This window comes from Rattus rattus, chromosome 16 (genome assembly GCF_011064425.1).
Source record: "Rattus rattus isolate New Zealand chromosome 16, Rrattus_CSIRO_v1, whole genome shotgun sequence".
In the NCBI taxonomy this organism is placed as follows: Eukaryota; Metazoa; Chordata; class Mammalia; order Rodentia; family Muridae; genus Rattus; species Rattus rattus.
Genome location: NC_046169.1, coordinates 18,279,730 through 18,304,902, shown reverse-complemented (window position 1 = coordinate 18,304,902; position 25,173 = coordinate 18,279,730). Strand labels below are relative to the sequence as shown.

The following is a 25,173-nucleotide window of genomic DNA, read 5'->3' as shown; positions in this document are numbered from 1 at the left end:
CATATAATAAAATCCCTCTCCTCGGTTTTTCTTTTAGTGCTGGGGATGGAACCCAGAGTTATGCGTGCTCTACCTTGGGGGTCAACCCCTCCCGTTCTAAAACCTCCCCCTTTTTAGCTGGGTCTTAGGGATTGAACTCAGATCATCAGACTTGGCAGCTGCACGGCTGAGTGGTGACATACAGTTATGTAGTCAGTATCCCAGCCAGCAGTGTCCCGTCACCCCACAATGCCCCACTGCCAGCCTCGCAGCCGTAGGTAGGTCTCAGTGCTGCCGTCTGAGAACGGCACCTTTTCCTAAACGCAGGACTGGCTCCATGTCAGCTCTTGGCTTCTGTCCATTCCTGACTCACCCATGAAACGCTTGTGAAAGAGACTCCAGCCTGTTGTTTCATAGTTTCCTACGATGGATTTGGCCAATTGTGCCCCTCTGGGGCTTGTTTAGAAAAGCCGCAAAGACTCTTATTTCCTCAAGTGACCTTTATTTTGGGATCTGCTCTCCCTTTACAATCCCAGCACTGCCGGGAGTCAAGGCTGCAGGCAGCTCTTACGTCCCTCCTTATCTTGGTGCGTAAGCAGATGGGGGGAGCATCCGGGGGTCTTGGTTCTTCCAGTCAGGGACACCCTTTTTATACAGATGGCCTTGCACCTGTGATCACTAAGACAGACGCACTGTTGTGTTTCTCAAAGAAAAGGGCATGGCTGGGGGATTGCTCAACAGTTAAGAGCACTGGCTGCTCTTACAGAGGATCTGAGTTCCATTCCCAGCACCCACATGGTAGCTCACAGTCCCAAGGGACCTGATGCCATCTTCTGATCTCAGAGGACACCTCGTACACACATGGTGCACACAGGCATATGCAAGCAAGACACCCGTACATATAAAATACTAAAATAGATAAATCTAAAGATTTGTTTTTCTAAAAAAAAAAAAAAAAAAAAAAAAAGATTTGTTTTTCTAAGAGAGAGAGAAAAAGCTAGGTGTGGTGGTCCATGTGTTTAATCCCAGCATTTGGGAGGCAGAGGCAAGCAGATATCTGGGAGTTCAAGGCCAGCCTGGTCTACAGAGAAAGTTCTAGGACAGCCAGAGACATTGATTGATTGATTGATTGATTGATTGATTGATTGATTGAAGAGGCAGCTATCAATGTGAAGGGTGAGCAGGGAACAGGGTGTCTGACCCAGAAGTGGCGAGAAGAGGCCCCTCTGTAAGCGCTGGTCTGGGACCTCTGCTGTCACCTGTTGAGTGCACCTGTATTTTTCCGCTCTCTGGTCAAGTGGGCTCTCCCGTCCTGTTGACACTCCAGATGTGGCTTGCTCAGGATAACTTCAATAGCAGCACTTCAGCCCACAAAGTATTTCATCGCTGTCTTAGTTAGGGTTTCTACTGCTGGGATGAAACGCCGTGGCCAAAGGAGCTCGTCAGGGAAAAGGCTTTTTTAGCTCACAGATCCCGAATCACAGTCCCTCGAAGAAGCCAAGGCAGGAACTCAAACGGGAGGAATCTGTAGGTAGGAGCTGAAGCAGCAGCCACAGGGGACTGCACAGGTCCAGGACCGCCACCGCCAGCAGCGTGATTATCTACAAGGCAGGAAACGTAGTTCACAACTAAGTAGCCAGTGGTTTGCACTTTGGGAGTCTGACCCTGAATAGTTTATTGTAGGCATATTTAAGCAGAGCAGGAAACAGTGAAAACCCTCCTGGTGATAATGAACTCAATCCCATCCACACCATAAAGCTTAAGACACAACTACATCGGAACTCTTTGTAAAGTACATGTGATATTTTCCATAAAGATAGGTTCTGTAGATTTGACTACATGTGATAAAGTCCCATAAAAATAGGTTCTATAGGGCTGGAGAGATGGCTCAGAGGTTAAGAGCACTGACTGCTCTTCCAGAGGTCCTGAGTTCGATTCCCAGCAACCACATGGTGGCTCACAACCATCTGTAATGGGATCTGATGCCCTCTTCTGGTGTGTCTGAAGACAGGGACAGTGTATATTAGTAAATAAATAAACCTTTTTAAAAAATAAGTTCTATAGATTGACAAGCTCACGATAAGGGTCTAGGGAGGGCCTGGTGTGGTCTCTGTCACACAGACAGCCCAAAAGGTCACCAGGCTATGAACCAGCCTTCTGGATGGGTGAGAAGTGCCACTCGCTGGCTCACTCAGCCTGAGCTCTTATAGAACCCAGGACCACCAGCCCAGGGATGGCCCCACCCACAGTGGGCGGGGTCCTCCCACATCAATCACTAAGAAAACACCCTACCAGTTTGCCTACAGCCAGATCTTATGGAGGCATTTTCTTAGCTGGGGTTCCTGCCTCTCAGATGAATGACATTAGCTTGTGGCAACTAGCCAGCATGGCGGCCCTGTTTTTTTGTTTTCCTTTCCTTTTGTTGTCTCATTAGCTCAGGCTAGCCTTTGCTGTGTACCTGTGTAGTGGATGACATTGAACTCTGATTCTTCCTGTCTCCAGGAAGCATTAGTATATACATCCCATTCATCTGCGGTAGAAAACTACCCTGCCCACTGAGCTATACCTCCAACTTTCTTTGGTGTTTTGAGACAGACTTGCTCTATAATCTAGGCTGGCCTTGAACTCTGTCCTCATGGTTCAGCCTCCAAAGTGCTGGGGTCAGAGATATGTATCACCGCCTGGCCTGGCCCTTTTTAAAAATTCACTTCCCATCTCAATCGCTGCCCTTCCCTTCCTGGCCACCCTCTCTCACAATCCCCGCCTCTCCTCTTCTGAGAGGGTAGGAGCCCCCCTCCCCCCACCATATCAAGTCTGAAGCGTTGGCAAGGATTGGCCTGAAGCCTCTGGCTGCCCTCCACCCTTAGCTAGCTCCTAGCTCCCTCTGAAGTGGCTCCCCCAGGAGCGTGGCCCTGTGGAACAGTACCTCCCATTTTTCTCTTAGCTCCACACGGACATTCTGGTAGCAGAAGCTGGTCATCTATCCTGCGGGAAACTGCTGTCCCCTTCTGCCACCATTCTCATGGGCCTTTCTGCCTGTTAACCCTGTGGCCTGGAGACATTAGTCACCAGACAGCCAGACTCTGCAAGTTCAAAAGCAGCTTCCCAGGTTCCTCCCAGGCAGCGGGCTTCCCAGGAAGGATTAGTTCTACCACACAGAAAATTCGATTTGAGCTGCCTCAGCTTTCAGAATTACTTCTCCTCCTTGCCTGGGATTAGGGGGGTGGGGAAGCAACCCCCCCCCTTGAGGCATCTGGGTTCTCCCAGTGACTCAGAGCTTTCCCTGCCCCCCCCCTTCTTGCCCACTCTGGTGGCCTGCAGCTGACTTCAGAGGCGCCTGCTCCCAGTGGAGGGCTTGGGTGGGGGGCTAATTGGAACCTTCCAGGCTTTGCTGTGGAGCCATGTGGTGTCTGGCTTCCACAACTTGGGCCAGCTGCCACCTGCACAGTGCTCTGGGGTCTCTGCCTGGGTACTAAGAAAGGGGTTTCCTAAGACACGCAACCTTGTGCTTGCTGTCACCGCTGCATGGGGCAGGAGGGAAAGCATTATCTCCCTGTAGTGGCCATGTGTGCCTGAGTGACAGTGCCCAGTGTCGTTGACTCCCCAGGTCTCTTTAGGGGCTCTTGCAGCAGCGGAGGCTGGCTTATTGTTACAACCTGCACAAGTCTCTGTCAGGGCTGGGACAGCTTTGTTCTCAACCCTTTTTTCTCCTAATGGGAAAAGGGGAGGGTGTGGGGAGCGGGCTCTGATATAAACAGTTACCAAGGAGACTGAGTGGGGGTGTGTGTGTGTGGAAAGGTTCTCGCCTTCCCTCAGTCCATGGTGTGTGTATGGGGGGGGGGGGTTACCCCCGCCGCAGGGGATCATGGGAGGCTGCAGTCTCAGTCCCGAGTCCCGCTGGAGCTGCCAGATGTTGCAGAGTTCACAGGCTCATGGGGACAGAGGCAGGCAGAGGTGCCGAGGGATCCTGAGAGGACTTCTGGGCTGTCTGGTGGCACTTTCAGAGCCTCTGCGCCAAGCTGCCTTCCCCATCACACTGAGAATGGACAGAACTGAACTTCCTTTCTGTCGGCTCCCAGCCAGCAGCAGCAGCAGCAGCAGCAGCGCTCAGGGTGGGACTCTTCTTTTTCTTTAATCCCTGTTGGGAACAGGGCATCATGGGGTGTGCCTACTCTTCTCCACCGGAGGAGCCCGTCCTTCGAAGGTCAGTTCCAGCCCTAGTTCAGATGTGGGGTAGAACTGTGGGCAGTTCACATGGCTGCCATTCATTGCCCAAGGGAGAGGCAGCCCCTGGGCCAGCGTCAAATGGTCTGCTGGTGACCCCCTGGGTGGGTGCTATCAGTCCACTTCCTAGAACTGGCTAGGAGATGCTCTCAGGCAAGAAGGGCTGCCCAGGAGAGGCATTGCATGAATGTCCAGCACAGGGCCCTCTGACTCTATTCGCCCAGAGGCCACTGTCCCAACTGGATTGGAATGAGAGAGGGGAGCAAATAGAGTCCTTCCTGTCCCCAGGGCCAAAGCAGAGCTCATTAAAGGACAGGGTGGGCCTCAGAGGTGTTCAGGTGTCAGAGTTTGATCCCCAGAACCCGTATTAAAAAGCTTGTAATTCCCGGTGCTGGGAAGGCAGCTGCCTGGGGCTTGGTGTCCAGCCAGCCTAAGCAGCGTGGTGCGCTCCAGGCAAGTGAGAAGAGAGACCTTGTCTGAACAAAGGTGGACAGCACCTGAGGAACACCCCCCCCCCCGCATTCACATGCATGCCACATGCACGCACGCATGCACTCGAAATGCACAGTGTCATGGTCTTTTCTCCCAGGGTCAAGGGTGAGTATCTCCAGGTAAACCTGTCTAGGACCCTCACCTAGCCATGGCCAAAGCCAGCTGGCCTGGAGTTGGGCCCCTTTCACCTACGGCAGGACACTAGCCTCAGGCCCTGGCAGCTCGGCCTTAGCCGTGTGGTTTGGAGCCCCGGCCCTTGGGAGCCTGCTGCTCGCTCTCTCTTGAGAATGGAGCCCACCCAACCTTTCCTATCTCTCTGGCTCTGGGCTCTAACACCTCTGTGGCACTGTGCCACCTTAGGCTGCTGGGTGATTTCAGATGAGATCACAGACTGGCCCAGACAGCCATTCACTTTCCAAGGAGACCTTTGTCCCCTTGAGTGTCACCTAAGTTCCAGGTGCCTGGCAGGACTCAGGAGGTACTGCCGAGTCAAGTTCTGTATGTAGCTGAGGCCTTCAGAGACTAGGGCCGGGATGTCTGTCACATGCCTGTGTGGTGACAGGGCCTAGATTTGCAGCCAGCTCTGCCTCTGACGTGGCTCCTCTTCTCCTGCTGCGATTCCCCTGGGCTCCAGCTCAGGGACAGAACAGGCCCTTGGAAGACAGAGATGGCCATGTTCTAGTCCCCACCCTCAGCACCTGGCATGGTGCCCTTCCCTGCCCTGTGTGCCAGGCCTGGAGATGTGATTCCTATGGAAACATCTGTCTTTTGAGAAAAGCCAGGCGCTGGCTTCTCAACCCAGAGGGGCGAGGGAGTGGGAAATGTCCCCAGAGGCTGCTGTCCACCTCTGCCTGCCAGATGCTGGGTGGGAGACCTGGGCCAGCCGTGCAGGAAAGCCATGGATTGTGTGCGCGGTGCCACAGGAGTGGCCTCCCCTAAATTATTACAGCAAGTCCTCACGGGGAGCAAACTGCGTATGTGGAGGGAGGTCCTGTGTGGATGTATGTGCCCTGTTATGACGGTGACCTTGATGTTTAGGGGAGGCAAGGAAAGGTTGTTCTGAGGAAGCTCAAATGTGTTGAAGGACAGTAGGGTTGGTGGGAAGGTTCAGAGAGGCCAGGCCACGTCCAGGGGGCATCAAGCCTCTCCACTCATAAGGGTGTAGTGATCAGTGAGTGAGATGTGTGTCAGGGTGTGTGTGTGTGAGTGTGAGATGTGTGTCAGGATGTGTGTGTGTGAGTGTGAGATGTCTGTCAGGGTGTGTGTGTGTGAGTGTGAGATGTGTGTCAGGGTGTGTGTGTGTGAGTGTGAGATGTGTGTCAGGGTGTGTGTGTGTGAGTGTGAGATGTGTGTCAGGGTGTGTGTGTGTGAGTGTGAGATGTCTGTCAGGGTGTGTGTGTGTGAGTGTGAGATGTGTGTCAGGGTGTGTGTGTGTGTGTGTGTGTGTCAGGGTGTGTGTGTTTGTGTGTGTGTGATTGTGTGTGTGTATGTGTGTGTGTTGGGGGGGGGGAGGCTGTGCATGTGCAGAGATAGCCCAGCAATTAATCAGAGAAGTAAGATCTGGGTTTCCTTCTAGAACACCTTCGCTTACACCAGTCTCTACTCGGGGCTTCCCACTTTCTATTTTCTGAAACGGTTTCTCTGTGTAGCCCTGGCTACCCTGGAACTCTCTGTAGCCCAGGCTGGCCTTGAACTCAGGGATCCACCTGCTTCTGTCTCCCAAGTGCTGGGATTAAAGGTCTGAGCCACCACCACAGGGTGGCTTCCCACTTTGAATTGTCCTTATTTTCTCACGAGTGTGTATTTGTGTCTGTATGAAGATGGGTGTTCACGCTTATGCGCAGATCAGCAGTCACCTCAAGCGCTATAAGCCTTACTAAACTCTGTGTATAAATGTGGCCTAGGTATATGCAGCCGTGTCACATCCAAGCTGGAGGGTGTGCTGGACGGGTGTCTAGCTTGGCATGTGGTGCTGGGTGCAAACACTCATCCTCGTAATCAAACCCTCTTAACTGCTGGGCTATCTCTGCACATGCACATCCCCCCCAACACACACACACACACACACACACACACACACACACACACACACACACCCTGAGCACACACACAGGCACACATACTCACACGGAAAAACAAGCACATACAGGTACACACACAGGTACACACACACACACACACACACCCTGGCATACATCACACTCACACACACACACCCTGACACACATCTCACACACACACACCCTCTCTCTCTCTCTCTCTCTCTCTCTCTCTCTCTCTCTCTCTCTCACACACACACACACACACACACACACACTTTGACATAGTCTCCCATTGGCTCACTGTCTCCGGCTGGAGCCTCCTTCAGCTTCTGCCCTGTTTGCCTGAGATAAAGACAAGGGAAGACGGGGCCAGAGGCTGGGGAGGGACGAGCCAGGCACTGGGAAGGAGAACATGGGCAGATAACCAGGCCAGACCCGCGCTGTCCTGAGGCTGGGGAGTGACTTATACCATTCCCAGCTGTGGGCTTCCCCACTGGGGCCTAGCACAGGTGGACTGTCCCCTGACAAACCGCCACAGGGAGCACAGCCTGGCCCGCCCATCCTGCAACAGCTGCATCTGTCCCCATCAGACTGTCTTGTTTTTCAGGGCCCCACCCGTCAAAGAGAGCAGCTTCGTGGAAAAGATGAAGAAAACGGTGAGCTCCTGCTTCTGCTTTTGGTAGAGCATGCTTCGCTGGGCACCAAGGGGGCCCAGGAGAGAGCCTGGGGGCTATGGGAACTGAGCAGGTCAGAGTGCTAAGGGCACCCTCACCTTGCCGCAGCACACGGGCTCTGCTCTTGCTTTTCTGGATAAACCAAAATGGAAGACCACTCGCTCCCTTATGATCACAGTTCGCAATTTCAAGTTCATTTTCCAGAACCAACGTAAGAAGCCAGCCCTGGCAGCACAGTGCTGGGTTCCTGGGGCTCCCCGTCAGCAAGCATAGCCTAACCTGGGAGCTCCAGACCAGTGAGCACTGAGGGAGACCCCAGCGTAGTCCTCGGGCCTCCAGGTTCATGCGTCACACACCACACACAGAGTGGGTCTATTGGAAGCCAGGCATGGTGATAAATATCTGTAATCCCAGCACTGAGAAGGCTGATGCCGGGAAATCAAAAGTTGAGGCCAACCTGGGCTCCCATAGTAACACCCTACCTAAAAATTTAAAAGCCCTGGAGCTGGCTCCATTCCCAACATCCACGTGGTGGCTCACAACCATCTCTAATGGCATTCAACGCCCTCTTCTGGTGTGTCTGAAGACAGCGACAGTGTACTCGTTTACATAAATAAATCTAAAAAATGTATAAAGGATGTATATAATAGCTTCTGTGCAAATACCTGTTTTAAGAGCTATTATTATTTCGCAGGTTGGGGGAGGTGGTTCAGACAGCATTTCCCGGTAGCCTTAGCTGTTCCGGAAATCGCTCTATAGACCAGGTTGACCTCGAACTCAGAGATCTGCCTGTCTCTGCTTCCTGAGTGCTGAGATTAAAGACATGTGCCACCACTGCCCGGCTTAATTTTATTAATTTTAATTATGTCTACTGGGGGTTGTGCACAGGAATGCAGGTGTCCACTGTGGCCAGAGGCCATTGGATCCCAGAGCTGTAGTCACAGGCGGTTGTGAGCACCCGACATGGGTGCAGGGAGCTGCACTTGGGTCCTCCTCGAGAGCGGCAAGTGCTTTAACCACTGAGCCATTCCTCTGGCCTCTACTTCACCTCACTGTGTTATTCAAGAGACTTTAGATTTTGGTAGCTTGTAAATGGGGATCATAGACCCCCACAGATGCCAAAGGATCACATCCACTGTCAGATGGAGGTCTGCTTCTCAGACTTCCCCAGTCACTTTCCATGTTTGTTTTTTGTTTTTAAGATTTATTTTATGTCTGTGAGTACACTGTCTCTGTTTTCAGACACACCAGAAGAGGGCACCAGATCCCATCACAGATGGTTGTGAGCCACCATGTCGTTGCTGGGAATTGAACTCAGGACCTCTGGAAAAGCAGTTGGTGTTCTTAACCACTGAGCCATCTCTCCAGCCTCCCCTTCCCTTCTCATACTCAATGTTAGGTTGTGTTTTTCCTTGGGTCAGAGTATGATCTTGGATAATGAGCGTGAGATCACTTTGACCCTAGCTGGAGTTTTTCAGGTGACGTCCCTCTTCCATCATAGCATCTGTGACAGCCAGGAGAGAGAGGACCCATAAGAGGGCTCCACTTGCCAAGCCTGCCCTGTGTCTCCAGGCCCCCTTACAGACCCTGTGTGTCTGCCTTTTCCCCCAGGGAAGGAACATTATCGTATTCTACGGCTCCCAGACGGGAACTGCTGAGGAGTTTGCCAACCGGCTGTCCAAGGATGCCCACCGCTACGGGATGCGGGGCATGTCCGCAGACCCTGAAGAGTATGACTTGGTGAGTGAGCCCACCCTGCTGCTCACGTGAGAGGGACCCCAGGATGCCCCTCCCCTGTCTGTGGAGGTGTTGGATGGGTTCGCCTCAAAGAGCTCTAAGCTCGCCTTACGTTGAGGCTCTCAGTAACTTGTCCATTAAAGCTGAGGGAAGAGTGGGGACAGTCATGGCAGGGGCCGGAGAAGCTATAGGTAGGAGCAGTGGAGTCCCTCCTCGTCCATATGCCATCCTGCCTGTGCCGTTCCTCGTAAGTCAGTATAGGATATGACGGACCTCATTCATGTCCCTAAGGGCTAGGACCAGGCGCATCATCGCCCTTGACTTTGCCGCTCAGACTTACTCCTCTGCTACTGCCTGCCCCATTCCCTTACTCAGGGTCACTCTGTGGAGCTCACACAACTGCCATGAGCCAGGGGTAGAAGGGAAGGAGCAGGTGGCTTTGGGGTCGTCTCTTTGGCTTCCATATAAGGTCATTGGCGCACGCACTCACCCTGTGCCCAACTGAAGAGATAGCGCTGTAGAGCGCACCTTGTCTGCGAGCCGCCCCACCCCCACCCCAATGCTCGTTCCACAGGGTCTCCCCCATCTCCACACTTTGTTTTAAACTGATGGGAGGTACATGAAGGGCTTCCTGGCTAGCCTTCCACCTGCCGCTCTGTCCCTCCACTGTGGGCTCAGGCTGTGGTAGTGGTGACACCGCTGTCTCTCTAGGCCGACCTGAGCAGCCTGCCTGAGATCGACAAGTCCCTGGTAGTCTTCTGCATGGCCACATACGGAGAGGGCGACCCCACGGACAACGCACAGGACTTCTATGACTGGCTGCAGGAGACTGACGTGGACCTCACTGGGGTCAAGTTTGCTGTGAGTCTCCACAGAATCCTGTGGCAGCTCCCCCGAGCACTAGGCCTCCCTGTGCAAACTGTGCCCCCTCTGTTCCTCCACAATGTGACAGGGCAGGTAGCTTCGAGCTTAGCCTGATCCTCACTCTGGTGGAGCCTCACCCAGAGCGGCTCCTCCCATGCTACTATCTGATCCCCAGGAACATTGGCTACTGGATGCAAAGCCAAAAGGACCGGAGCCTCCAGCTAAGCTGGGCTGAGACATAGCCTGGTTGTAAAAGGCGCTACCTGGGCTGCAGGTCTCCTAAATAAAGCTATCAGCTGTTCCTCTCAGGGCGCATACAGCCAGACTGTGGGTGAAGGTTACAGTCTACCCCAAGGACATCAGATCCCACCAGATGGCGTGAAGTCCCATCCTCAGAGCCTCCCCTGTTGTCCACAGGTATTTGGTCTTGGGAACAAGACCTACGAGCACTTCAATGCCATGGGCAAGTATGTGGACCAGCGGCTGGAGCAGCTCGGCGCCCAGCGCATCTTTGAGTTGGGCCTTGGTGATGACGACGGGAAGTGAGTGCCACACCCCAGTCACGGGTCTAGCCTGGCATGTGGGCCTCCCTCTTACCCCTAGCCTCGCTAACCCTCTCCTCCCTCTCTCCAGCTTGGAAGAGGATTTCATCACGTGGAGGGAGCAGTTCTGGCCAGCTGTGTGCGAGTTCTTTGGGGTAGAAGCCACTGGGGAGGAGTCGAGGTAAGTGGAAGGCCACAGCTAGGGCCCCGGCTGTGTGGCCCTGGGGACACAGTGAGGTGTGGGGGTGGCAAGAGCTCAAGCATAGATGAAGAGGCCCCCTGAAGGTGAGGAGGATGAGGTGGGGTCTCCCTTTCTGTCCTGTGGCTTCGCTAGGACACTGGCTTTCCTTCCACCCGTGCTTCCTGGCCAGCTAGTCCTCTCAGGCTCTCGGGGTCAGCCTCAGCCCTTCTCCTGCCTTTGCTTCTCTGTGTGTCTGCTACAGGGTCCCCTGTGTCCTAGTGTCACTTGTCTTCTGTCCATATCCCCTTTAGCTCAAGCCCTTTCTCTCTCTGGCTGACCCTGAAGCTTCCCCTTTCCCAGCCCTGACCACAGCCTTGGTTTTTCCATTCCCAGCATTCGCCAGTATGAGCTCGTGGTCCACGAAGACATGGACGCAGCCAAGGTGTACACGGGTGAGATGGGCCGTCTGAAGAGCTACGAGAACCAGAAACCGTGAGTGGAGGAAGGGGGGTGGGACTGACAGCCCAGGGAGATGTGCGATCCTCCGGAGTCCTCTGAATGAGCACAGTGGGGTCCCCACACTTTCATGCCCTCTATCGGGAAGGGTACAAGCTGCCCGAGGGACAGGTGCTATTCCCCACTCAGGCCTTAGGAGCCAAGCCCTGCCATATTAAACTTGGGCAAAAAGTCCCATTCTGTCCTTAGAATCCACTGCCACTGGGCATGTAGCTCAGCTGGCGAGTGCTTCCATAACCCGTGAGGCCCCGGGGTCCGTCCCCAGGACCGCATAGACTGGGTGTGGTACACACACCTTTGAGCTCAGCACACTCGGGGAAGGAAGTCCAGTTCTCTTATCCTCAGCTGCACAGCGGGTCCAAGGCAAGCCAGGATGCACGAAAAGTCCAAACCATTCCGTTTGCTTTGACCCCTCCATCCCTCTGGGTGCTGCCCAGATTCACGCTGGAACCCTCCTTAGTCATCCTGGTCACCTGGGGTCAAGCCAGCCATCCTGCTGAGTCAGACTCCTCCACTTGTCACTCCTAGCCACACTGTGGTCCCTGAACGTGAGTGTGAAAACCAAATGGCATGCAGCGGTCTCAGGACCTTGGCAGCTCCACTCCCGCCCAAGCCCCCCATAGGCAGAGGGTCTCAAGTTTCATAGGAACCAGCCTGTGTGTCCCTTCGCTTTGCCCATCTTATTACATTCATGGGGCGGGGACAGCCCTTGCCATATTGTTTGGATCCTTCGGGTCCCTGGAAAGCTTCAGAGGCCTCCCAGCCAGTTCTCGCTCTCAGTGATTAGTATAAGCTGGGTCCAAGCAAATCACTGGCCTCCTCTTTTCCCATCAGCCCCTTCGATGCCAAGAATCCATTCCTGGCTGCTGTCACCACCAACCGGAAGCTGAACCAAGGCACTGAGCGGCATCTAATGCACCTGGAATTGGACATCTCAGACTCCAAGATCAGGTACCTGCCGCCTCCCATCTCCCTGTGGTAAGCCTGGCCCTGAGTCATCTGGTGGCTTCCTCCTGAGCCTTGCACTTCCTTCCTCTAGGTATGAATCTGGAGATCACGTGGCTGTGTACCCAGCCAATGACTCAGCCCTGGTCAACCAGATTGGGGAGATCCTGGGAGCTGACCTGGATGTCATCATGTCTCTAAACAATCTCGATGGTAAGTTCCAGAATTGCCTGGAAGTTGAGCCTTCAGGTGCTAAAGGCCGATGCCCCAAGACACCATCTCTATATGTTGAGGTCTGGCTTGCTCTCCATCCCGTCATAGTTAGAGAGGACACCTATGGCCAGGAGGCAGAGCCAGTCTATTTCCCAGGTAGCCAGGAAAGCCACCAGCCACCACTCCTCCCAGACCAGGGCTGCTAAACCAGGTCTTACGTCTTAGGCCTGGGCTCCACAGCTCCCTCAGTGGCTGTGGGCTGCCAGGTCCCTGCTCCTGGGCCTTCATCCTCAGCGGTAAATACAAGAACTGGGCTCAGCAGCCCTCCGTGCCCACGAGGTAGGGTCCTTCATGGTGCACAGATGCTGGAGGATGCTGTCACCCAGGGCCTTTCACTGTGGACACAGGCATCTAGTCCCCACCCAAGTCCTGCCTGTTCAAGCTAGCCACTCCCCTCCCCCACAACACACACACACACACACACACACACACACACACACAGTGCTTCCTCTAAGACCTGGCAGCCTATAACTGGCACTTCTGCCTGGCCTCAAGTTCCCGCCTGGCGGAAAGCTTGAGCCTTGTCACGGAGTCAAGGCTAATGAGAGCAGGCTGGGATGCCAGCCTCCTGCCAACAACGGCCTGCAGCATCTAAGGGGTGACCCTCCGACTCCATCCTGTCTCTTTCCTGCCGCAGAGGAGTCAAACAAGAAGCATCCGTTCCCCTGCCCCACCACCTACCGCACGGCCCTCACCTACTACCTGGACATCACTAACCCGCCACGCACCAATGTGCTTTACGAACTGGCACAGTACGCCTCAGAGCCCTCGGAGCAGGAGCACCTGCACAAGATGGCGTCATCCTCAGGCGAGGGCAAGGTGGGCCTGGGCATCCGTCTCTCCATCCCGCCCACTGCGCGCAGGCAGGCTGGCCATACCTTCCTTCCGTGTCTCCTCAGGAGCTGTACCTGAGCTGGGTGGTGGAGGCCCGGAGGCACATCCTAGCCATCCTCCAAGACTACCCATCACTGCGACCACCCATCGACCACCTGTGTGAGCTGCTGCCGCGCCTGCAGGCCCGATACTACTCCATTGCCTCATCCTCCAAGGTGAAGGGCACCACCTCTGCCAGGGAAGGCAGTGGACGCGGGATACCCGCGGAGGAGGGGCCTCTAGGGGGTTGGAGCCCGGCTCACACCAGTCCTTCCTCCAGGTCCACCCCAACTCCGTGCACATCTGTGCCGTGGCCGTGGAGTACGAAGCGAAGTCTGGCCGAGTGAACAAGGGGGTGGCCACCAGCTGGCTTCGGGCCAAGGAACCAGCAGGCGAGAATGGCCGCCGCGCCCTGGTACCCATGTTCGTGCGCAAATCTCAGTTCCGCTTGCCTTTCAAGTCCACCACACCTGTCATCATGGTGGGCCCCGGCACTGGGATCGCCCCTTTCATGGGCTTCATCCAGGAACGAGCTTGGCTTCGAGAGCAAGGTAAGCCGTGGGGCTCTGGTTTTGTGGCCAGCCAGGGCCAGGCCAGAGCTCCCGTTCACCATACCACACCCCTGCCCAGGCAAGGAGGTCGGAGAGACGCTGCTATACTATGGCTGCCGGCGCTCGGATGAGGACTATCTGTACCGTGAAGAGCTAGCCCGCTTCCACAAGGACGGTGCCCTCACGCAGCTTAATGTGGCCTTTTCCCGGGAGCAGGCCCACAAGGTGAGGCAGGCAGCTGCGCCACGGGCTGGGCGCCCCTTGAAGGTGGTGCGGTGGGGTCTGGGTCCCGCTCACAGCCGCCCCTCCCCCAGGTCTATGTCCAGCACCTTCTGAAGAGAGACAGGGAACACCTGTGGAAGCTGATCCACGAGGGCGGTGCCCACATCTATGTGTGCGGGTGAGTAAAAGAGACTGGGGAGGCAGGGGGTGCTGGGGGGTTCCACCTACGGGGTGGCCTCACCCACAGGGTGGCTCCACTCTCAATGTTCCACCGCTCTTTCTTGACCCCTCTCCTCCACTTAGGGATGCTCGAAATATGGCCAAAGATGTGCAAAACACATTCTATGACATTGTGGCTGAGTTCGGGCCCATGGAGCACACCCAGGCTGTGGACTATGTTAAGAAGCTGATGACCAAGGGCCGCTACTCACTAGATGTGTGGAGCTAGGAGCTACCGCCCTCCCACCCCTCGCTCCCTGTAATCACCTAACTTCTGCCGACCTCCACCTCTGGTGGTTCCTGCCTGGCCTGGACACAGGGAGGCCCAGGGACTGACTCCTCCTGGCCTGAGTGGTGCCCTCCTGGGCCCCTAGGCAGAGCCCGGTCCATTGTACCAGGCAGCCCAGCCCCAGGGCACGTGGCAAGAGGGACTGGACCCACCTTTGGGTGATGGGTGCCTTAGGTCCTCTGCAGCTGTACAGAAGGGGCTCTTCTCTCCACAGAGCTGGGGTGCAGCCCCCACACGTGATTTTGAATGAGTGTAAATAATTTTAAATAACCTGGCCCTTGGAATAAAGTTGTTTTCTGTATTTGCCTGGTTTGCTTGTGTTTATATGGGGTCAATCTTAGGATCTGCTTCAATTAGACAAGACACCCCGCCCCAGACCGGGTGCCAAGAGTCAGTGCCTTGCTGGGGCCCCGAGCCTTGCCTCCCCAGGGAGAACACATCCACAGTCCATCGGTATCTCCACGCCTCTCTTCCTTTATTGAGGCCTAGAGCCCAAATCCTGCAAGCTGGGCTCCAGGCCCAGGCCTTCCTCAGGGCCCACAGAGCCCACGAAGCCCAGGGGGCACAGAAGGGAACCCCCTACACACAAGGGGATCCCCAACCTGCTGCCCCTCCTGGCACACAGGTCAGAAGCCCCTTTGGGGCTGGTATCAGATCTAGCTTAATCCTTCTTGCTCCCGCGTTGCTGGCTGTGGAACTTCTGATGCACCACTCGGAGGGTGGTGAAAAAATTGCCGAGGAAGAGGAGGAGGAAGGGGAGGCCGCACATGAGCACCTGCAGGGGTAGGGAAGGCAAGGTCAGGTCGGTCCAGGCCGAGCTGGGACCTCCCATGCACCCCTTCCAGACCTGGGGCTCACCTGCCACTCCTTGCACTCAGGGTCCCGGGCCAAGTTAAACAATGTCAGCGCATTAAAAAGCTGCCAGAACTGTAACGGAAGGAGTCTGCTCAGTAAGCGCGGTGCCCAATGGGGCTCGGAGCCAGAAGGGGACATCCAAGGGTGGATGGGGACACCCGGGTGTGACTTACATGTCCAAAGAAGAGGAACGGAAGCAGGAAGGTGAGGCCTCTCCACATCCAAGACTGAAAGCCCTCTGTGGGGGATAGAAAAAAGCTGAGTAGCAGCCAGGGTGGAAGGGACAGGAGACCTTCCTCAGGAAAGTCACCCCATTTTCCCCCCTCCCGGGCTGCTGGGCAGGGCCGGCTGACTCACCCACAGTGAGGTCCATGGTGTGTCGTTCGCCCAGGGCTCGCAGGCGGTAAAGGCACCCGCTCTGGTAGTAATACTGCAGAAACTGCACAAAACCTAGGTGATCGCGGCAGGCGGAGCATGTCAGACCCGCTCTAGGTCACAGGTTCTCTGCCCCCTCGTCCCCTCCCTAGCAAGGAAACTCACTCTGGTACATGGAGAAAGACAGGAACTGGTTCCGGAATTTCTGGTACATGAGTCCATCTGGCCTAAATTTAGGGAGAAATCAGAGGAAGGGAGGCATGAGAGCCCGGGTCCTCCGCCTCACCCTATTCCCCTGCCAGTTGAGGTCTTGATCACTCACCAGGTCAGCATGACTCCTGACAAGAATGTGGACACATAATGATGGAAAACCCACCAGCCTTTGATCCTGTAAGAGGGCATCAGTTACTCCCGCGATGCAGAGCTGATCCCACAGATAGCACATGTGTGGCGCCACCCACCCCACTGCGCATGCGCACCTGGAACCATTATTGATGAGGATGCTCTCCCGGATGGTCAGCGTGCAGTAATACCAGACCAGCAGGAAGTTGAAGGCAGCGTCTGTCACCCTGAGGAGTGGGGTACAAAGAACTGATACCAGAGCCTTGCCCCCGACACTGTCTCAACCCAGACCGAGTCCAAGACACTCACTCACCTGGAGTTGAGCAGGAAGCGGCAGGTGAAGGAGATGACGATGAGGATGATGGTGAGGTAGAGCTTGAATTTCTCATACTCATCTTTGTAAGCAAACCTGGTGGGGAGAGGAGCGCTCATTTGTGGGCAGGTCACCTGGGGCGGGGGGCGGGGGCCGGGGGTCCCGTCTCCACCATCCCCAGAGGTCACAGATCAGCCGGGAGAAGTTGACCCAGAAACTAAGACCACACCAACCAAAGTCAGGGTAGAGGTGGATGGAGAAGCCTGGGTGAGACCCGACCCTTGGCGACAGCCTCCACATACTTAGCCTGCTTGCTCAAAAGTGTCACGTTGACATTCCCCAGAACCAGACTCAGGTACAACCTAAGGAACAGAAGGAGGCCTCAGTGACAGAGAAACAGCGCAGTCCAGAGCTTGCTGCACTCCCTATGGCCTTAGTATACTGCTCTAAACTTTAGGGGGTGCCACTGACCCTACTCCACACGGTACCCGACACCCTGCCCGCTTCTGAATCCCGCCCTCTGGGTAAACAGTGTCTCTGGCCGATGCTGTTTTGCCCGGGCCCTCCCTCTGTTGGCACCGTGAGAGCCTGGCTGTCCTCTGCGACACCATCCTCATCCCCAGACCACTCCTCGCTCGGGTCTGGGCGTGAGGAGTCGGCATCTTAGCAGATGGTATCCATTGCTGCTCTTCTTCTTTCTTTTTTTGTTTTTTGTTTGTTTTATCTTGTTCTGATTTTTTTTGAGACAGGGTTTCTCTGTGTAACCTTGGCTGTTCTAGAATTCCCCTGTAGACCTGGCCGGCCTCTGCTGGATTAACAGTGTGCTCCCGCACCACCTAGCTTCCCTTTCTTAGTGTGTCCGTGTCTGTGCTGGGATTAAAGGTGTGCACCACCACTCCACGACTTATTCTTTTGCTTTTTCAACCTCAAGAAACTCAGACCTCAGTCCCCTTCAGTGCGTCCCATACATAGCCACACACTGGACCCCGTTCCCACCTCAATGGCCTCTCCAGTCTCCAGGTGGAGGATGGCTCAGCTGGTAGCAGTGCTGCCTAGCACCACATAAAGACTCAGACCTGTAAGCCCAGGACTTGGGAAGTGGAGGCAGGAGGACCAGCGTTGGGGCTAGCCTGGGGTACAACAGACCCTGGCTAAGAAATAGACTTACAACAAACAAAACCAAGCTACTTGTAAGTCTAACCCTCTCACTGATGAAGCCCATCTGTCCTCAGTCAGACGCTCCAGGTGTGACTGCAACACTGCGTCCTTTACTAAGCAGCGGCACCAGCCAGAAGGGTTTCTATCCCCATTCAGGCCTCAGAGCATAGGAAAGAGATGTCTGAGGCTGCAGCGGAGGCTGGAAGCTTGAACTCCACATGAGGGAGTGAGCGGGCTTCTTCCCAGCTGTCTCTGACTTGTCATCGCTGTGATCAAGAGCAACTTGGGGAGCAGACAGACAGTCTATTTGGTTCACCTATCCTGGATTTCAGTTCATCAAAGAAAGCCGGGGGAGGAGGGGTTGGATGGCTCAGTGATTAAGAGCACTGATTGCTCTTCCAGAGGTCCTGAGTTCAAATCCCAGCAACCACATGGTGGCTCACAACCATCTGTAATAGAATCCGATGCCTTCTTCTGCTGTGTCTGAAGACAGCTACAGTGTACTCATATACATGAAACAAATATATCCTAGGAAGAAAGAAAGAAAAAGAAAGAAAGAGAGAAAGCAAGCAAGCAAGCCAAGACAGGAACTAGAACAGGGCAGGAACCTGGCTGAAGGCAGGAGCTGATCCAGAGACCACGGAGAGGTGTGGCTTATGGCTTGCTCCTGATCTCCTACTCAGCTTGCTTTCTTACAGAACCAGGACCACCAGCCTAGGGCTGGCCCCACCCACAGTGGGCGGGGCCCTCCACCATCAATCACTAAAATTAAGAAAATGCTTTACAGGTTTGCCCCACAGCCTGGTCTTACTGAGGCATTCTTCTCAGTGGAGGTTCTCTCCTTTCAGATGACTCTGTGTCAAGTTGACTAAAATCTAGCCAGGACTACTGACCCGTGTTAGCTTGACATTCAATACAATGTAGCAATAACCTTTCATTTCTTGTTCATCCCCAAGGTCTTGTATTAATAAATATCACAACATAAAACAAATCACCAAACTTGGAATTAGTACAAACTTTACAAATTCAAACATTTTAAAAGTTCAGTCTCTAAAAAATTACCAAGTCCTGCTGGGTGGTGGTGGCCCACGACTTTAATCCCAGCACTGAGGGTTAGGGTTAGGTTTAGGAAGGCAGAGGCAAGCAAGAGATTTCTGAGTTCGAGGCCAGCCTGATCTACAGAGGGAGTTCCAGAACAACGAGAGCTACACAGAGAAAAACAAAAGACAAACAAACAAAAATTACAACATTCCTTTTAAAAACTAAAGTCTCTGTAAAACTCCAAAATATTCTTTCAAAGTCTCTCTACTGTGTGCTCCTATAAAATCAAAATAAATACTTAAGAGGGAAGTGAGAGGAACATTGTAAAAATCTGAACAAAACCAAACCAAACTCCAGCTGTGAAAATAACTCCGTATCCAGTGTCTAGGACTCACTTTTCTGAGCCCCGCCAACGGGCCTGGCTTACTTCTCTGGCCCCACCCCTTCAGCCCACATGGTCGGTCGCCTAGGCTCAGGCCGGGAACCTGGGAGATCATCCCACGGACATTCCCAAAGTGCTGGGGTCTCCTGAAGCAAATGGGCTGCACTCTCATCAATGGCCTCTCCCAGGCTCTCTTTAGGATGCCAAGCTTCTCTCCAGGTCCCCTTCAACCCTGGGGCTTCACCTACTGAAACCGCACCTTTGCTAATAGACTCCACTGGCTTCTCACCATGCCCAGCCTCCATGAGCCTTTACACCTTCAAAACCAGTGCCACCCAGGAAGCTCTTATGCTAAGTCCAGCTGCCAGCACAAGGTGCAACGCTGGTCACCTCTGGAACAGTCTCTATGGAAACACTTCCCAAAGACTTCGCCTCAATACTGAGTAATGGTGCTCTCTTCTTTTTGTTTTGTTTTGCTTTTGAGACAGGGTTTCTCTGTGTAGTCCTGACTGTCTCAGAACTCACTCTTTAGACCAGGCTGGCCTTGGACTCAGAGATCCACCTGCCCGTGCCTCCCGAGTACTGGGACTAAAGGCGTGGGCCCAGGTTCTGGTTTCTTCTTAATCATTGCTACTTCTTCAGCCCCAGCTGACCAGAACCACAGAACCTTAATTCTAAATAGCCAACACGCACAGCAGAATCTTTAAACGTCCCAAGCCAGGCCTCCATCGCCTGCACTGCTCTCGATAGAATCTTCCAGTCTCCAGCAGAACAGCCCTCTGGGCTCGCAGCAACCAGTGACTCTCTAGCCCAAAGTTCTGAAGTCCTTACACTTCTCCCCAAAACAACACACTCAAGTCTGCCACATCAATACCTGACTATCCTGGTACTAAATTCAGTCTTAGCCAGGGTTACATGCGGGGATGAAACACCAGCTATAACTCGAGGAGGAGATGATTTATTTGGCTTACATAACCTGAATCACAGTCCATTGAGGGAAGTTGAGGCAACAGCTCAAACTGTACGGGAACCTGGAGGCAGGAGCTGAGGCAGAGGCCATGGAGGGTGCTGCTTACTGGTTTGCTCATGGCTTGCTCAGCCTGCTTTCATAGAGAACCCAAGACTACCAACCAAGGGACGGTCCACCCACAATGGGCTGTGCCCTCCACCAATCACTAGTTAACAGACAGCCTGGTCTTCGGAGGCATTTCCTCATCCGAGGCCCCTCCTCAGATGGCACTAGCTTTCTTCAAGTTGACATAAAAACGAGCCAGGACACAAACTCTTTTCCCCACACAGACCCAGCCCTACCACCCGTCATGGTTTGCAAGCACCAGGTCAGCTACATCCCCAGCGCTGGGTTTAGTTCTGGTTTTTATTTTTCTCTATCTGGGTGTTTTGCCTGCAAGTGTGTCTGTGTGCCTGGTGCCCATGGAGGACAGAAGGTGGCGTCAGATCCTCTGGAAATGAAGTAACAGACTTGTAAACTACTATGTAAGTGCTGGGAATTGAACCCTGGTCCCTTGGGGGAGCAGTTAGTGCTCTTAACCATTAAGCCCTCTCTCCAGCCTCTTTGTTTTTTGTTGTCGTTGGTGGTGGTGGTGTGTTTCTGTACTTGAGGGAGCATCTTACTGCAGAGCCGTGGCTGGCCTGAAACGCACTCTGCTGACCAGGCTCATTTTGACCTCACAATGTAGGCAGGAGGACTTGGACTCTGTCCTCCTGCCTAAGCCCCAGGGTGTCAGGTCCACAGACATGAGCTTGCTCATTCTTGACCTCTGAGGATGACTCAGGTTGTACTGGGAAGCTGTGTGTAACCCCAGCGTGGGGTTAGATGTCCATCACTGAACACTTCCCTCGGAGTTCCCACTACAGTGAGCTGTCAGACAGCCGGGCCATCACTATGGCCTGCTGAAGGACTGAAGGAATGAGAGACAGGCTGGAGTCTCTCATCCCTGGAGCTGGGAGGACAGAGGGCTCACCCGTTCTTCTTAGGCAGATAGGCTTCCATGTCAAAGAAGAGGCCTTGGCGCTCTTTTATCTGGCTTTCCAGCTCCTGGGCAGCCTCCAGGGACTCGGATGGGAGAGAGGGTCTGCATCTGGGAGTACGGCAGGAGTCAGGCAGGGAGCTGGGAGAGCCCGAACCCCTGTGAGAACCCTTTGAGACAGAGAGAGGAACAAAGCCCAGGGCGGAAGGGTAGAAGAGCCATGCTAGGGGAAGCCCAGTGGCACCCCCGCTCCTGGTCAAACCACCCACCCCCATCGAGATGTCACCCCCCTCACTTTTTCAGCACCAAGGCCAGCTCCTGGAGCCGCTTCTTCTGGCGTGTGATAGAGTTTGTACAGTTGTCCTGGAGTTTGGTCAGCTCCTCTAGCTTGACACGGTACAGGCGATGTGTTTCCTAGCATGAGGAGAAGGCACTGGCTTGACTGGGGAGCTGCCTGGGCAGGGAACCAGCTCTCTCTGAGGTGGAACTTTCTGTGCTTGCCCAAGGACCTCCCAGAGATTGCTCTCCTCCTGAGGCAAGCCAGGAGCTAGGCTTCTTCCTGTAAACTCAGATCCTCCTTGCACATGTCCTCAACAGGTCAGTTGTCCCCAACTCTGGCATCTGGATTCTAAGTGTGCTCTCGAGCCCAGTGGTTTTCAACCAACCTTTAATACAGGTCCTCATGCTGTGGTGACCCTCTCACTCCCCCACCCCCAACCACAAAATTGTTTTCATTGCTATTTCCTATTTGTCATTTTGCTAGTCATGAATCGTAAAGTAAGTATCTATGTTTTCTGATGGTCTTAGGCGACCCCTGGGAAAGGGTAATCCAATCCCCCTAAAGGGGTCGTGAGCTACAGGTTGAGAACTGCTGCTCTCAAAGGGGCTGCCTGAACCCACCCCTTACCTTCTCAGATCCTCCTACATACCTAGCCAGAAAGACTGGAAAACTGGGATATCCATGATGCCTTCTACCCAGGCATTCCTGATATTTCCTCTCAGGTTAAAGGTCATCAGGCTTCCCTCCCTAAGGCCAGTCCCTCCCATCCACTCCCCTCCTGCAAGCACCTTTGGCCCAAGCACTTTGCCCTGGTAGGTGAACCTTGCAAGTTGCAACCTAAAGACAGGGCAAAGGGCAGTGTGGGGAAATCAAGGCAGGGGCTGAGGTCATCGTAGTAATGACAAAACTGGGAGACATGGAACTGTCTAAGCCCCTAGGGAGAGTTCTAGTGCCAGCAGGCTGGGGAAACCTGGACACAAGAGGCTGGGCACAGTCCAGTAGAAGCAAAGGTCTAACCTAGTCTCCAGTTGGCCAGGCTCCACTATTTAGGTCTGTTTCTCATGCCAAAATGGGCTGCCACATCCTCAAGCTCTAGCATGTGCCACTTTTGCCAGTGACATTCTTCCAGGAAGCATCGGCTTCCTTCTCTCTGGTATGAAGACAGAAGGGCCACAAACAACCCCATCCTGGGATGGGAGGTTTTCCAATGGCCTCTCTACCAATCCCGGAGGTCCTGGTACAGTCTGCCCCGCCCACCTCTCCCTACAAGAAAGAGCCACATGTACAGGGTCAAGCCTCCTCCTGTCCCTAGGTAGGCGCTGTCCCTCCATCTCAGATGGCTGAGAGCCCCCAATCAGGCCTGAATTTTTAACTAAACTTGCTTCCCTGTGGCGTTCAGCACAGAGTTAGTCAAGGGCGAGGAAGGCGTTGTCCGGCTGCAGGTTTGCAGGGTGACTGACCCAAAACGCTGGGCCCAGCTGGGTTCTGCCTCGGGTGACTGCTCCTTAGGAAGGGGACGGGGTCCCAGATCGGGCAGTGATGCAGAGGGAGGGGCAACAGAGAGGTCCTGACCAGTTTTCAAGGCCTTTGCACAAAGTCGCTATATCCCGTTAGAGAGAGATCCCGCCCAGGCACGCCGGGGACGCGCGGGCAATCGGGGCTGCCATCGGACATTTAAGAAGAAAAGTAGGGGAGAGCCTCGACCCCTGACCCCTCCGAGCTACCCTATGTGTGACCTAGTGCTGCCCGACCCTTGTCCCCGAGACAGAGACGTGGCTCGGGGCTTGGATGGCCCCAGGGACACTCACCTGGATACCTTGGAAGTCCTGCTGCAGATCCTCCCAGTTGCGCAGGCAGTCGCCCAGCGGGTCCGGGGGCGGGGACTGCATGTCTTTGTCCACGCCACAGGCCGCGGGGAGCCGCGAGTGTGGAGGACGGAGCTGCAACCCCGGCCGGCCGGAGGAGCCTCCGCCACCGCCCCCGTCCGCTTCCGGGCTCGCGCCGCCGCGACTGCCAACGGGAAAAGGCCCGGCGTAATCTGCGCGCGAGCCCCGCCCCTCGGGGCAGCCAATCGGAGCCAGGGACAGGAGCTGGGCGGGGCCATGGGCCTGCAGGGCGTCTCCTGGAACCGAGAACAGACTTAGGCGTCCAGCATTTTACCAGCAAAGTCGGCTTCCTCGGACCATTCACAAACTAAGGCGACACGTGCTTCTAACACTTTGATTTTTTTTTTTTTAGAAAGCGTCTTATTATGTATCCCTGGCTGGTCTGGAACCGAGAAATCCCCCTGCCTCTGCCTCCCCGCGTGCGGAGATTAGAAGCGTGAGCCAACTTGCCTGGCGCTTCATACACTTTTGTCCTTGAGAAGCTGCGCCTTTCTAGGGACAACTCTCATCTCACAGCTTTTACAGACACTCCTTTCCTGGCCCTGAGTTCTCCGTACTCTCGTCCGTCCTTAGCTTTTAGGCTGCCTCTCCTAAAATACACAACTTCCCACGTTTCTTCTGAAGCCTTACCAGTGCGGCTCTCCAGCTGCTGCGTCGCTAGTGAGCTTGCCTAGCATGGGGAAAGCTCGGAGTTCAATTTTCATCCAAGCACGATAGACAGCACGACATAATAAACCAGACGCAGAGGCGCAGGCCAGTGATCCCAGCATTTGGAAGGTGCAGGCAGAAGGATAAGAAGTTCCTGGTCATCCTCAAGGACACTCACCCTACCACCCATATCACTATGGAAAGTTCTAGGAGGCAGATGATAGCTGACAATATTTTCTAAATGATTGACACCCTACGTTCTTCACCAGGCCCCCCGCCCCCCATAAACACGTCCACCCCGAGCTGTTGGGAGTCTGAGGAAGTGCTTTTGGACAATTCCCTCTGGGACTTGTAGAATTTGAGCCCATAGGGTGGGTGGCTCGGCAGATAAGAATGCCTGCGGCCAAGTCTGTGACCTCAATTTGATCCCAGGACCCACATTGTGGAAATAGAGAATCGTCTCAGCAACTTGTTCTCTGACCTGCACACATGTACCATGGCATGCCTAGACATACAAAACAAAGTGTAGGGGCTGGAGCGAAAGCTCAGCAGTTAAGAGTACTGGCTGCTCTTACAGAGGACCTGGGTCCAATGCCTAGATCTACATGGTGGTTCCCAACCATCTGTAACTTCAGTCCCAGGGGATTCAATCCCCATTTCTGGCCTTTGTTGATATCAGGTCCACATATGTGGTGCATAGACATACATGCAGGCAAAAAAATAAATGCATGCAAGGTACGATACAAAATTTTAAATACAGCATAGTAAAAATGTGGAAGATGTTGTGGACTCTGGGGGTTTGGGGATGTGGCTCAGTCAGCAGAATGCCTACACGCTGAAGGCCTGGGCTTGCTTCCTAGTACCACAAAGTTGGTGCTGTGGTACAGGCCTGTATTCCTAGCAATTGGAAGAAGAGGCAAGAGAATCAAAAGTTCAATGCCATCCTCAGCTACATAGTGACTTCCACTCTATCCTGGGCTACATGAGACTCTGTCTCAAAAGAAAAGAAAAGAAAAAACGGGCATAGAATTTCTAGAAACCTGGGAGTGTGTGATGGGAGGGCCAGAGTATCTCCTTCACAATGAGCTGGGAACAGAGTCTATACCCAGGGACCCAGAGGCAGTGGTCAGAGCTCTGGCCCAGAATGTGGCCTCTGAAGTCTGGAGCATCCCTAAGGCTGGTGGGAGGATCTGCACCCTGTGATAGACACCCACTGTGACGGCTGGTCACAACACAACGGCTAGATGGGTGACACAAGTGTCGCTGAGCACCCCACGGCTGT

General features: G+C 54.3%; 2 protein-coding genes across 2 annotated transcripts in view; one reads left to right on the top strand and one right to left on the bottom strand.

Annotated features, from left to right (window-relative positions):
- The window catches only part of LOC116885210 (NADPH--cytochrome P450 reductase), a 47,678-nt gene extending 32,754 nt beyond the window's left edge, over positions 1-14,924 (top strand). Inside the window, exons 3-16 of the mRNA XM_032886441.1 lie at positions 7,345-7,393; positions 9,023-9,151; positions 9,860-10,009; positions 10,430-10,554; positions 10,646-10,735; positions 11,129-11,227; positions 12,086-12,202; positions 12,291-12,409; positions 13,107-13,288; positions 13,369-13,518; positions 13,623-13,893; positions 13,973-14,118; positions 14,208-14,293; positions 14,419-14,924. Of these exons, the coding sequence (XP_032742332.1) occupies positions 7,345-7,393; positions 9,023-9,151; positions 9,860-10,009; positions 10,430-10,554; positions 10,646-10,735; positions 11,129-11,227; positions 12,086-12,202; positions 12,291-12,409; positions 13,107-13,288; positions 13,369-13,518; positions 13,623-13,893; positions 13,973-14,118; positions 14,208-14,293; positions 14,419-14,563 (1,858 nt within the window). The 3' untranslated portion in view covers positions 14,564-14,924. The remainder of the gene's footprint in view (positions 1-7,344; positions 7,394-9,022; positions 9,152-9,859; positions 10,010-10,429; positions 10,555-10,645; positions 10,736-11,128; positions 11,228-12,085; positions 12,203-12,290; positions 12,410-13,106; positions 13,289-13,368; positions 13,519-13,622; positions 13,894-13,972; positions 14,119-14,207; positions 14,294-14,418) is intronic.
- Positions 14,925-15,073: 149 nt separating this feature from the next.
- Tmem120a (transmembrane protein 120A) lies at positions 15,074-23,561 on the bottom strand. Its single transcript, XM_032886442.1, has 12 exons — positions 23,166-23,561; positions 21,373-21,491; positions 21,072-21,188; positions 16,811-16,870; positions 16,509-16,604; positions 16,333-16,422; positions 16,176-16,241; positions 16,019-16,080; positions 15,836-15,928; positions 15,652-15,716; positions 15,482-15,550; positions 15,074-15,398 (listed from the first exon to the last, which is right to left on the bottom strand). The coding sequence occupies exons 1-12, from the start codon at positions 23,244-23,246 to the stop codon at positions 15,285-15,287; spliced, it is 1,032 nt and encodes a 343-aa protein (XP_032742333.1). The 5' UTR covers positions 23,247-23,561; the 3' UTR covers positions 15,074-15,284.
- Positions 23,562-25,173: the final 1,612 nt, after the last annotated feature.